The 14107-nt window shown below is 38.9% G+C and overlaps 1 protein-coding gene across 3 annotated transcripts in view; it reads right to left on the bottom strand.

The window, feature by feature from the left end:
• LOC128686263 (sodium-coupled monocarboxylate transporter 1-like) overlaps positions 1-14107 on the bottom strand; it is a 46553-nt gene that overhangs the window by 24350 nt on the left and 8096 nt on the right. For 2 of the 3 annotated variants that reach the window (XM_070085717.1, XM_070085715.1), the window contains exon 2: positions 6780-7040. In XM_070085717.1, the coding sequence (XP_069941818.1) occupies positions 6780-7023 (244 nt within the window). In that variant the 5' untranslated portion in view covers positions 7024-7040. Of the gene's footprint in view, positions 1-6779; positions 7041-10333; positions 12535-14107 lie in introns of those variants that run through there. The other variant, XM_070085716.1, reaches the window with a different exon arrangement.

The raw sequence follows: 14107 nt of genomic DNA, 5'->3' as shown, positions 1-14107 counted from the left end.
TCTTGTGGCTTCTATTTCTGCCTTGGTTACCGTGGAGTGCACTATACTTATCACTGTACATAGTGTACGTATTGCTGTTCTAATTTGGTGAAGGATAATATAAGTCTAAACTTTTTCTGCTGTGTTTATTTTGCTCCCATTACACCCGGGATAACAGACCATTTGGAATCCTGGGTTGTAATAATTCTTTTACTCAGGAGCAATACCTGAGAGATGTAAAATTTGAATCTGGACAATACTGGGTACTACTTCCGTGGAGACTGAACCATCCAGAATTGCCCACTAATTACAGAATGGTATATGGACAATTAAAGGCTCAGCTCCGCGAACTGAGCAAGACACCAGAAATGTTAACTGCATATTATGATATAATTGCTGAGCAGTTAATTAATAAATTTATAGAAGAGGTACCTCCTGAGCAAGCCAAAATTTATGGTCACTATTTGCCACATCACAGAGTGAAGAAGGATTCTAAGACCACTCCTCTGAGAATTGTGTTTAATTGTAGTGCCAGGAGTAACAAAAATGTACCGTCGTTGACGGAAAAATTAGGAGATATCTTATTAAATTTCAGAGTGAAGCACTATACCTTTACGGCTGACATAAGTAAAGCTTTCCTAAGAGTGGGTTTACAAGAGGCTGACCGGGATTGTACCCGCTTCTTATGGCCTGAGAATCCTATTGACCCACTTAGCCCTCTGAAAACCTTTCGCTTTAGGAGCATATTATTTTGTGTTACATCCAGTCCGTTCCTACTTCAAGTGACGATAAATGCACACCTTAAACTTATGGAAAGTCCATTGAGTAAAGTAATGGGCAAACAATTTTATGTGGACAATTTCCTGGGTGTGTCGTCAACTGAAGAGGAACTGTTAATGACTTATTGAGAGGCTAATAAAATAATGCAAAGTGCAAATATGCGTCTGAGGGAATGGAATAGTAATTCGTCCAAATTAAAGGACAAAATAAGTAAAGATTTCCCTGGAGATGAAGTCCCAAAATGTAGTAATGTATTGGGTTTAACTTGGGATACTGAGAGAGATTTGTTAATGTTAAAACCTAATAATTACAGTATGCCCAATAAATTAACTAAGAGAGTTTTGCTTGCTGAAGTTTCCAAATGTTTTGATCCACTAGGTTTAGTGTCACCCCTTACTATAAGAGGGAAATTATTAATACAGGAAGCATGGAAACTTAAATGTGCTTGGGATGAAATTCTACCTGAGGAATTCAGCAACAGGTGGGATGAATTAATTGGTGATTATGAAAAAATTCCAATGTTGGAGTTCCGACGCCAGGTGGCCAATCCAAATGGAAAAAATGTACTCCACATTTTTTGTTATGTCTAAGGCTAAAGTGTCTCCAATTAAATCACGTACCTTACCTCAGTTGGAATTAACAGCCATTTTTGTAGGTGTCAAATTAGTTAATTATATAAGAAATAAGTTGCAGGAGATAAATATTAGCGACACTGTAATTTGGTCTGATAATGAGGTATCCTTACAATTGATTTGTAATGGAAACAGTAAAATTATGTACGTACAAAACAGAGTCGCTGAAATTAATCAGATGAAAGAGAAGTATAATAGTTTGGGTCAGCATATGTTAACATTTAATCATATACCTGGTGAGGAGAATCCAGCTGATTTCTTGTCTCACGGTTTATCTTATGATAAATTTGTAAATGCTGTATCATGGTTTAAAGGACTAAGCTCGTTGGTAAATAAAGCTAATTGCCCTATACAAAATGTGTATATTGCTCCTATTGAAATTACTGTGACCACCACTCCAACAGTTTGTCCTCCTTTAGCCATTGATATAAATAGGTATTCTTCTTTACCCAAACTAACCAATGTAACTAAGTTGGTGTTTAAATTTCTAAACAAGATGAATATTTCATTTAAGTTTTCACATCCTCTTGAATATTGGATAAAGAAGGTACAGGAGGAAATCTATGGAAATGAGATTAAATTGATGATGGAAAGAAAAATTGTGAAAGGTTCCATAATAGATAAATTGGGGCAAGATTTAGAGAACAGTGTAGTTAGGTGCAGAGGTAGGTTACAAAATGCTGAATTGGGTGATTATGCTAAACACCCTATCTTACTGCCCAAAACTCATCATCTAACAAATTTAATTATTCTAAATGCCCATAAAAATGTAATGCATGAAGGGGTACAAGATGCCTTAAATTGTATTAGGGAAGCTTTCTGGATTCCACAAGGACGGCAAAGTGTAAAAAGTGTGATTAAATCGTGTGTAATATGTCGCCGTGTGGATGCCAGATCCTATATGTACCCAGGTCCTCCATCATTGCCAAATGAGCAATTTGAGTCATTTAGCAACGAACTCCAGCTGACCGCAGTGTGGAAAATACTGTATAGATTTTCCAGAAATACAGTAGTTATATGTAAATAGACGGCCATACTGTATTTAATCAAATTTATGTTATCGAAAACGAGAACCTGCGCCTGCGCAGACAGGGGTCGCCATTTTGGTTTGAATGAGCCAAGTAAACGTTAGTGTAATGGGAAGAATTTTTCGTGCTCTAGAGGTTAAAATTGGGCTGACACCTCTCAAATAGGAGGCGAAATTGATGGATGTGCAGTCCTGCATAACTTGAGATATCAGGCTACTGGACAAGACAGCTCCAGGAACCTCAGATAAGTCTGTTATGTTATATCTCTGGCCAGTTGTTATTTTCATGTATAGACAGTGAGGTTTTCTGAGTATGATACAACTTAATCTCCAGTCAAATTGGTGAGTGTTATGATTAAAATATATTCTCCTTCTGTTATATAAATGTGTGTATATACTATAATCCTTTTTTAATTTTAATATACAGTCCACAAATTTATATATTTACCAGCATTCCTGGTGATGTATATTTCATTTAATTAATAGGTCCAGAGCAACTTGTGGATATGACAGTGGTAGGTATCGAAGGGGGACATTTTTTGCGACCTAGGTGTCCCAAATTCCTACTTGTCTAACTGATAAATAATAATTATCTATGTTCATTTACTGTTATGTATATAATGATACATTCAGATAAATGCAATTTTCCACATAGTCATCTGTCCGAGACCTTCTGCTGGCTATCGGTCCACTCCTTTCAAAAAATTAAGGTTATAATTATATCCACGTATTTTGGTGCTTGGGTATACTTTTGTGTTGTGCAGTCATCAGGACTCACAAGAAAGACAATACTAGAAGTATTGTGTGTGAGAACAGAGACAACAACAATGTGAAATATATCAGGAAACAATAACAGTGTATTAGTAACGCGAGAAAATTTTATCCTGAACGATGTTACCTCACGCAATGTCGTGTCGTCCTAGTTAAACTTTGCAGTGCAATTAAAAAACTTCGTTTCGTCGCATCAAAGATAATACAAACATCTTTACATGGGAGAGTGATAAAGATAATACGTTTCAGAACTTTCTTACTACATCACCGTACCGGTGTATTGTTAGGCTTATAGTTAGACTGTCCGTTGCACGAACACTTGCTATCCAGCACTTATTTGGGGGCTGAAAGACACGAAAATGCAACTTTCTACATATAATAGCTGAACTAATAGTTCTTATACAGCTTCACGGTTGTCTAATCTATGCATCTAATCAATGCTCTAGGACTAACATCCTTATCAATCCTTTAGAGTGCAGGTACAATACATCCCACCTTCTTATGACCAGAGCTTTGGTAAGATGTGTAAGGAAGAAGGATGGGTAAGGATGGAAATATTGGAAAAGGGTGGGAGGGGGGAGAGAGGTAGGATATAAAAGGTAAGTGGCCCAACCACTTTGGTGTAATTTAAAAAGTGTATGTGAAATGATAAGATATTCTTTAAGGGGTATAACACTAACCCATCAGAGTCACATAGATATAACAGATATATAAGTACATGACTCTGAATTGGTAGTAATTATACAAGTTGTGGAGAAATTTTCTCCAGGAGGGGGGTATCAGCCCCCTTCAGCCCCTTGAGCCCCTTTCAGCCCTGAGGGGCCCAGCCCTCTCAGAAGGGGCAAGCGTCTTGTTTACTGCTACAGTGAGTAATTGATCACAGATGCCGTACGAGTATCTGACGTGGTCAAGTGACCGATGCTCCTTGCAGTCCAGTGTTGCAAAGTGTATTTTAATAAGAGACAGTACATCTCTTACTTTAGCAGGACAATTAAGGAAAATCCTGCTCCCTCTTTATTACCATAGTAAAGATAGTGGACATTGTTGTCTATGCTTAAGACAGCAAGAAACAAACATTTTGCTTTGCTTCATCGAGGAAGTGGCAAGGAAGCAAAAAGTACTAGGTCAGCTTTTTTTTTTGTGCTGGGGGCAGTGACGGCATGGGGTGCTGTGGCGTCTTCAGATTACTTTTGACTCTACTGAGAGTGACACTGACACCAGGATAACCAACAAAGAACAACGATCTGTGTGTTAGTGTGAACAAAGTGTCTCACAAAACACAATAAACACTTAAGAGAAGTGTGATCTCTTGTGATAAGATTGTGAACAATAAAGACAAATCTTGTGGAACATAGTGTACCAGTGTGCGTTTCCTAGACAATGGAAGACGTGGACATCCAAGGACACTTCAGCTTCTATCAAGTCACCGATACCTGTCGAAGGTGTGAAGAACACCATAGCTCACGTTACAAGAGCAAGGTATGTTACGAATTTCTTGTGGTACGGGGGACTGCGCAGTTCTTGAGTCGCAAGGAGTTTGTAATCAACCTATAGTCGGCAGTAAGGTGTGGATTTTTGAGTCCAAACAAGTATGTATTTTGTCAGCCATCAGTGAATGAAATATGCTGACATAACACCCCCATAGGGGTAATTTATAATCTTACAAATTATATTTCTTGGCAGCCCGTTGTGAGATGGTTTCGACAGCTTCTAGACCTCGTCTGCAGGGGCGGCTGTGCAGGCGATGAGTTGTCCTTAAGTTAAGTTTTCACTGTTTAAACTTAGCTGGTAATGCCATTTCTCAACACAAGTTGCAATTTCTTTTTTTTTTTTTTTTTTTTTTTTTTTTTTTTTTTCTATTGCACAACGGATATTTATGCGACAATGAAGGCAATAATTTTCTGGCCAGTTTATAGAATTACGTGACAATGGCCTCTTACAGGTGGTGTCCAGCCATGGTAAATAGCATAATTTTTACATTAGGTTGTTATATAAGATGTCTCCCTAATTTGGGGCGATGATTTTCTTAGTATACATAGAAGGGTTCTGGTGCTACCCAATCTTCTTCATCAGGGAGGTTGCTCAATATCATGGGTCGATGGTAATCATCTTTATGTATAAAACGACAGACCCTCTGTGGGAGAGTCATTCTTTGAGTCCTGTGAGGAAGAGTATTGATTATATAATCCGTGGTATTTACCACTTGTATAGGATGTTCTCTATCTGGCATGTATAGTTCTTGCATTGAATAGAGTTGTTTCTTTTTTAGAGTGTCGAGGCGTACATTTATGGCAGTAATATCTTGTTGTATGTGTAAATCTGCCATTTTAACTCTGTCTCTCCTCCTGGTATCGGTAATGAAGCGAAGAGCTCTATTCTGGACCCTTTGTAGCCGTAGCATGTTGGTCTTTGTTGTTAATGACATTGGGACACAAGGGTATTCGAGTATTGGTCTTATTATCATTTTATACAGATATTTTTTGACATGTTGAGGGGCTTGATTGAATCGAAAGAGACTGCTAAGACCGGCTTTAGCTATGTTGATCTTTTTAGTTACATGAGATGTTGAGTGGAGCAGCCTGTCTATTTCATATCCTAAGATCTTGTTAGGGTTTCTAATGGCTACAGGTGTACCTCTGATGGAGATACCCCCTTTATCTTCAATTGTTGATGCAAAACATCCTATCGTGCTAACAAGGACCTTGTCAGGATTAGTCGTAATTCTCCATTTCTTTTCCCAATTAGATGTTCGACGAAGTTCAATATTCATTTTTTCTATGACTCTCTCATACTTGTATTTTCCTGTTACCGGAGTCGATGAGACGACGTGAATAACATCATCTGCAAACTGTGTCACAATCGTATCACTAAACTCCGGTTGAGGAAGGTCATTCACATAAATGTTGAACAGAAGTGGACTGAGACAAGAACCTTGTGGGACACCAGGCGTCGGTATAAAAGGCTCTGTCGACCTGCCATGAAAGGTGGGAATGATTTTTCTTTGAGTTAAGAAATTATATATTACTCTGAGGAAAGTCCAGTTATGGTCTGGTAGGTCAATGAGTTTGTATATAAGGTCATCATGCCATAAGCTATCAAAAGCTTTATGAACATCTCTGGTGGCAATTAAGGCAAGATTCCCCTGATGTTTTAGACTTGCTACAGTATCGAAAATAACATTTATTGCATGATTGGTACTTCTGTGTGTTCTAACATTCTCATTCCAAGCACTGAACAATATCCCCGGTGTGACTTTTCCCATACCATTATTATTATTAAGTTGTTATGCATAACTTATAGGAAAAATATAAGTGAACCCCGAACAATTACTGCCATACAGTCACATAAAAAGAACTGCTAACAATGTGATACTTCTGAAATGGTTTTTAAAAATTAGTGCCATGTTAGCCTGCAGTAGTGTTTGGCCATATTTAACACTGGAAAATATAAGAAGGAAGCTTCAGAAATATTATATCGGGGGTCTACTTTGATAGTGTGGTTATATTTGAATGTGAGTTCAAAATAAACATGCTTTCGAAAAAACTATTTTGTTCTAGTAATAACCTAAGTAACTGCGTTCGAAGACTGACCTAAAATGGACAGTGCAGAGATCCATCCTCCTAGCAGAGACAAGGCAACTGGTGCCGGTGACATGGTCTTGCCTCCCAGCAGGTACTCCTGCGTGGAGGCTTTACCTCGGCTCCTGATGGCGCTGACCAACCCGATGCCTACTGAAGCCACCAACATGAGGCTGAACACCGTGTAGTCCACGGGGGTGAACTTTGGCACCAACTGCTCCTCCTCTGCTGTTACGGGCGTCTCCGTCGAATCCATATCTTACGTACCTTAACCTTAAATGATTCGGTATCCAAAAACCAAACTTTTGTTATGATTAAAGAAAATTATTTGTTTAACTGGTAGAGGGAACAAAATACATTATCAGATTATTTTCTGAATCCTATTCAAGGCATTAACAAACCGAAAAATCATGTCCTCTTCCCAATATTTACTTGACTGTAGTTTCAAAAGTGGAATCTTCGAAATGTTGATGATCTGTCCTCTCTGGAAAAAGCAGCCGAGGGAGGAGGAGGAAATCAGTAAATGGGAATGTTATTTTTCTTTTTTGGGTCACCTTAGGTTGGTGAGGAACAGCTAATGTGTTAAAATTTACAAATGGCTTTCCAAGCCACGTGCTTAATCTTGTTAAGGTTTATAAAATCTGTTGAAAACCTCATCAGTGCACAAGATATTCTATCACATGACGAGAGAGATCAGAGGGCAATGTATGGTGACTAACAGAATTTTGTCATGCTTAGCACACAAGTGGTTACACAAGTCATAAAGTGACGGTTAACACCCTACAGTGCAACGTTGTGTATGGTAGAGTTGCAGATCGAGTATGGTGCCCCGTGGCCTGGTGGCAAAAACTCTCGCTTCACACAGTGAGGGTCCGGGTTCGATTCCCGGCGAATGGGTAGAAACATCGGACGAATTTCCTTACACCGGTTGTCTATGTTCCCCATCAGTAAAATGGGTACCTGGATGTTAGTTGACTGGTGTGGGTCGCATCCTGTTACACTGACCTAATTTGCCCGAAATGCTCAGCATAACAAGCGGCTTTCTATACAGTAGTATGTCACTGATGTCAGCTAGACCTGTATACCTTTTACATGTACTTGTAGTAAATAAAGATATTATTATTATTATTATTATTATTATTATTATTATTATTATTATTATAGTATCAGGCTGTGAATGATATGGTACAAAGTTATGAATGGTATGGTACCAGGTTGTGAATGGTATGGTACCAGGTTGTGAATGGTATGGTACCAGGTTGTGAATGGTATGGTACCAGGTTGTGAATGGTATGGTACCAAGTTGTGAATGGTATGGTACCAGGTTGTGAATGGTATGGTACCAGGTTGTGAATGGTATGGTACCAAGTTGTGAATGGTATGGTACCAGGTTGTGAATGGTATGATACCAGGTTGTGAATGGTATGGTATCAGGTTGTGAATGGTATAGCACCAGGTTGTGAATGGTATGGTACCAGGTTGTGAATGGTATGGTACCAGGTTGTGAATGATATGGTACCAGGTTGTGAATGGTATGGTACCAGGTTGTGAATGATATGGTACCAGGTTGTGAATGGTATGGTACCAGGTTGTGAATGGTATGGTACCAGGTTGTGAATGGTATGGTACCAGGTTGTGAATGGTATGGTACCAAGTTGTGAATGGTATGGTACCAGGTTGTGAATGGTATGATACCAGGTTGTGAATGGTATGGTACCAGGTTGTGAATGGTATAGCACCAGGTTGTGAATGGTATGGTACCAGGTTGTGAATGGTATGGTACCAGGTTGTGAATGATATGGTACCAGGTTGTGAATGGTATGGTACCAGGTTGTGAATGATATGGTACCAGGTTGTGAATGGTATGGTACCAGGTTGTGAATGGTATGGTACCAGGTTGTGAATGGTATGGTACCAGGTTGTGAATGGTATGGTACCAGGTTGTGAATGGTATGGTACCAGGTTGTGAATGGTATGGTACCAGGTTGTGAATGGTATGGCACCAGGTTGTGAATGGTATGGTACCAGGTTGTGAATGGTATGGTACCAGGTTGTGAATGGTATGGCACCAGGTTGTGAATGGTATGGTACCAGGTTGTGAATGGTATGGTACCAGGTTGTGAATGGTATGGCACCAGGTTATGTAATGTATGGAACTAGGTTTTGAATGTTCCTTTAGACTTTAGAGTAAAGCTATGTCTGACACATAAAATAATAAGCTGTCAAGTCATGCGCTTCACTGTCAACTGGGAGAAACAAATTCTGGACTTCAGTTAAAGGTTCCCCAACTACTTCACTAAATTTTCTCCTCCTACAAAATGAGAATTCCCAGTTATTGGATTTATTCCTAAATTATTATTATTATTATTATTATTATTATTATTATTATTATTATTATTGTTGTTGTTGTTGTTGTTGTTGTTGTTGTTGTTGTTTGTGAAAGTCTGAGATGAGTGGGGTACCCCAAAACTAAATATATATATAATTTTGAAATTTGGGATGGATTTTCTTTCTTCTTTGACAATCAAATTTCAAATCTTCATGTTTGTGGATCACCCTTCATTGCTCGATTAGTGCTCCATGACCTAAAAAAAATACGAAGTGTATTTTGAAAAAAACAATATTTTTTTGTGTTAAAGCCTCGTCAGTGACGGATCCAGTGCCATGACACTGTACTCCCGTCTGGGGTGTCGGAGGATCGAGTCTTACACACATCACTGACAGGAGGTGATGCGATATAAGGGACATCTAAAACAAAGGAAAACGTAATAGGGAAAGGCGATAAGGTAAAATGTGAGCAGGCATGGTGGAAAATGAAGCGTCACGCTGAAAATTTCTTAGTGTGGTTCGCTGAGGTTGAGATTTGACAACAGCCGCATGTGGAAAATTCGTCATCTACACATATTCTAAATATGTGTAGATGAATATACTTACATAATTATTGTAAGTTAATTTCCTCCAATAATGGGGTATATTTTTGTATGTTATAATATGTTTGTAGCAGGGCAGCCAGACTAAGAAGGCTAGAGGGTGAGAAGTACAAGTCAGTCCTGCCACTCGACCAGGCTGTGAGCAGATATAAACGCCATACAAGGACGTCTATCATGTTGTTCCAGCGACTATCCAGTAGGGTATCTCAGCACATGCCAAGTGCTGCATGACCCTTTCCTTAGTTACGGCATACCAAAATTGGAAAGTCGATTGGTTAGGGCGTTATCAAGTTATACCCTAAAATTTTGGAGGAAGAAAAAATTCAGGTAATCTCTAGAGATACCAGGTACCACCTCGGGATACCTTGATATATCTTTCTTGTGCCACATTCATGATAACACCACACAGTTTAATATTATGATAATAAGTCCCACTTGTTAATATATAAGCACGAGGTACATAGGTCTCACATTCTTAAATAAGCTGCACACAACACTAGAGGCCACATGTAAAAGTCTCGGTCCGAAGAATGATGATATTTTTTGTATTTTCTTACGTTAAACATTTGGTAAGATAAAATATAAAGATTAAATAAGGATTAGTCACTAAATTGTCACTTGAATGTTGAGTAATACCTGCAACTTTGGTAGTCACTTTCGTACAAAAAAAATGAGCAAACTAGCAGACCAGTCAGTGCGTAAATCTAAGCTGCACTGAGGGAAGGTTTATGGGCAGAGGGGTTATAGATGGAGGAGCTGGGAAGGCTACAGGTATGGTGCTGTTTTGTGTAATGATTACCCATCATTCTCAGCCATGCATTGATCCTTAGATATGTTCGTCACTGTGATACTCAAAAGTGCGCTTGTAAGTGCCTCATCAAGAGGTTAAAATGTGTACTGTAGTTGTATTTTATATTATTTATTAATGCATTATTTTTCAAAGGGACACTGTGCGTGCGAGAAAGGCACGTATGTCAGTATTAAGATAACTAGGGGCTTTGTTGAAGTATTTTTGTTATTGAAAGTACCAGCGTGTTGCACCTCTCTGCATCAGTTCCAAATTTTCTTCCCTCTTAACAAATTTTAGAGACTGAAACATATTAATATTGAGGTAAGACAAAAAAAAATTGTTTGGAAATGAAAGTAAAACGAAGGAAAATATCAGCAACAGACAGAATGAACCTGAAATTTTAAATAATTTCTAACAACTTGCAGCCTAAAGTCTGAATTTTGATCTTAACCATGGGAAAACGAACTGAGAGTGACAAACGAGAAATTGATGATTATGGAGGTTAAGGACTGAGACAATCCATTATCTTTCCCCATTCAGTGCCACAAATGGAGGGGGAGGAAAATATGAAGATTTACTCCTGGAGAAAGATGAAGTAGAGGCAGTAATCTCTACTTAAGGCTGAGCGAGTGGAGGAACGGAAGGAACACCGCAGTCTATTGAACTTGCAATTGATGTCATGAAATATGTGACGCAGAGAATGTAGGAAGAATTACCCAGAGGAACTGGTTGAGCAAGCCATGCTACAAGGAAAGAGGGAGGAAGAATGAAGAATTCTATGGACGTGGTGATGGAAAATATGCTGTTAATGTTGCTAATAATAATAATAATAATATCTTTATTTACTACAAGTACATGTACAAGGTATACAGTCCTAGCTGACAACAATGACATACTACTATATAGAAACTCCCTTGTTATGCTCTGCATTTCGGGCAAATTAGGTCAGTGTCCCAGGATGCGACCCACACCAGTCCACTAACACCCAGGTACCCATTTTACTGATGGGGAACATAGACAACAGGTGGAAAGAAACACGTCCAATGTTTCTACTCTGGCTGGGAATCGAACCCAGGCCCTCGCCGTGTGAAGCGAGAGCGTTAGCCACCAGGCCACCAGAGCTGGAAGAGGATAAGGTGAGGTGAACGGTGTTTGTGGTGTTGGGGAGGACGAATGCTGTTGTAAGTGTTGAAGAAAAACTACTGTTGACGGCGTTAAAATTATGCTGTTCAGAGCTCTAAAGAACAGGGAGAAAAGTACAATAAAGAGCGGTCTCGCTCCTTTTAACATGAATAACAGCGTGTGCATACATCAACACTCCCTCATCTATTTTCATTAAGGAGAAAGTTATAGGAAGTGCATTAAAAGTTTCTTAAAAGATAGTCTAAAGCTATAAAAGAAAGCAGGTGGAGGTGTGGTAGAGAGTTGCCACACACTGTCTTGAGTTGCCACACACTGTCTTGAGTTGCCACACACTGTCTTGAGTTGCCATACACTGTCTTCAGTTCCCACACACTGTCTTGAGTTGCCACACACTGTCTTGAGTTGCCACACACTGTCTTGAGTTGCCACACACTGTCTTGAGTTGCCACACACTGTCTTGAGTTGCCACACACTGTCTTGAGTTGCCACACACTGTCTTGAGTTCCCACACATTGTATTGAGTTCCCACACACTGTCTTGAGTTGCCACACACTGTCTTCAGTTGCCACACACTGTCTTGAGTTCCCACACATTGTATTGAGTTGCCACACACTATCTTGAGTTCCCATACATTGTATTGAGTTCCCACACGCTGTCTTGAGTTTCCACACACACTGTCTTGAGTTGCCACACACTGTCTTGAGTTTCCACACACTGTCTTGAGTTCTCACACACTGTCTTGAGTTTCCACACACTGTTTTTAGTTCCCACACATTGTCCTGAGTTTTCACACACTGAGTTCCCACATACTGTCTTGAGTTTCCACAGTCTGGAGTTTCCACAGTCTGGAATTCCCACATACTATCTTCCCACACACTGTCTTGAGTTCCAACACTGGAGTTCCCACACATTGTCTTGAGTTCCCACATACCATCTTGAGTTCCCACACACTGTCTTGAGTTCCCACATGCTGCCTTGAGTTCCAACACTGTCTGGAGTTCCCGCACATTGTCTTGAGTTCCCACACACTGTCTTGAGTTTCCACACATTGTCGTGAGTTCCCACATACTGTCTTGAGTTCCCACACACTGTCCAGAGTTCCCACACATTGTCTTGAGTTCCTACACACTCTGTAGTTCCCACACACAGTCTACTGTTTCCATCATAAACAGTCTAGAGTTTACTATTTAACGAAGAGGGTAGAAACGATTTTGATACTCTCTGGAATATTAATATTCTTCAGTCTTCTAAGTACAACATTAAACCATCTTGGGTAGAACATTAGGCCATCTTGAGCACAGTAGTATTTGGTCATATTCTGAACATTACTGGTTATCTTCGGTACAGCCTTATTAGCACACGATAATAACCGTAATTTTTAACGGAGGGAGGGGAATGGTAAGCCAGTGGAAGGACTCGGTGAGATTACCAAAAACTTCAGCAGTGGGTCATCATATGACTAAGACCCGAGACAAGAAACACTTGTCTTGTTTCTTGGCGAATCTTACGTAACCTAAATTACCTACACACACGAAAATATTTTTCTTCTACATAAACATTCTGGTGAGTAAACATCAAGTGTGTAATATATATATATATATATATATATATATATATATATATATATATATATATATATATATATATATATATATATATATATATATATATATATATATATATATATATATTATTGTAACCACGAACAAGTGGTATTTAATTAATAGCAAACTGCGGCTAACCAGAGGATTGAACCCGTTGTTTTAGCCCGCCTCGTGGGAAGAGAGCAAAAACTTACGACGCTCTAAATCACTGGACCATACAATCTTACGAACAACATGAGCCTAGCGAACTAGGCTTGCTTCAAGTTACGAGGACATACGATGGTGTGGTTGTCTCAGAGTTAATTTCGTTCTAATTCCCGTTTGGAGTACTACCCTCCACAAGCAGCACATATATTAGTGTAGCCAGGAAAAAGTGTTCGGGGTTACAGTAATATATATACTGCTGTAAATAAAATAATATATGTACTGCTGCACTGTAACCACGAATATGCGCTCGTGGTTTCAATAATATATGTACTGCTTGTGGAGGGTAGTACACCAAACGGGGAGTAGAACGAAATTAACTCTGAGGCAACCACACCACCGTATGTCCTCGCAACATGAAGCAAGCCGCAGGTTGTTGTTGATTAAATACCACTTGTTCGTGGTTACAATAATATATATATATATATATATATATATGTATATATATGTATATATATATTGTATATATATGTATATATATATATATGTATATATATGTATATGTATATATATGTATATATATATATATATATATATATATACATATATATATATATATATATATACATATATATATATATATAGGTTGGTAGACAGCAACCACCCAGGGAAGTACTACCGTCCTGCCAGATGACTGTGAAACAAAAACCTGTAACTGTTTTGCATGAT

Source organism: Cherax quadricarinatus, chromosome 17 (assembly GCF_038502225.1).
Source record: "Cherax quadricarinatus isolate ZL_2023a chromosome 17, ASM3850222v1, whole genome shotgun sequence".
Classification (NCBI taxonomy): Eukaryota; Metazoa; Arthropoda; class Malacostraca; order Decapoda; family Parastacidae; genus Cherax; species Cherax quadricarinatus.
The sequence above is the reverse complement of the archived record's forward strand: the minus strand, read 5'-3'. Positions and strand labels throughout refer to the sequence as shown.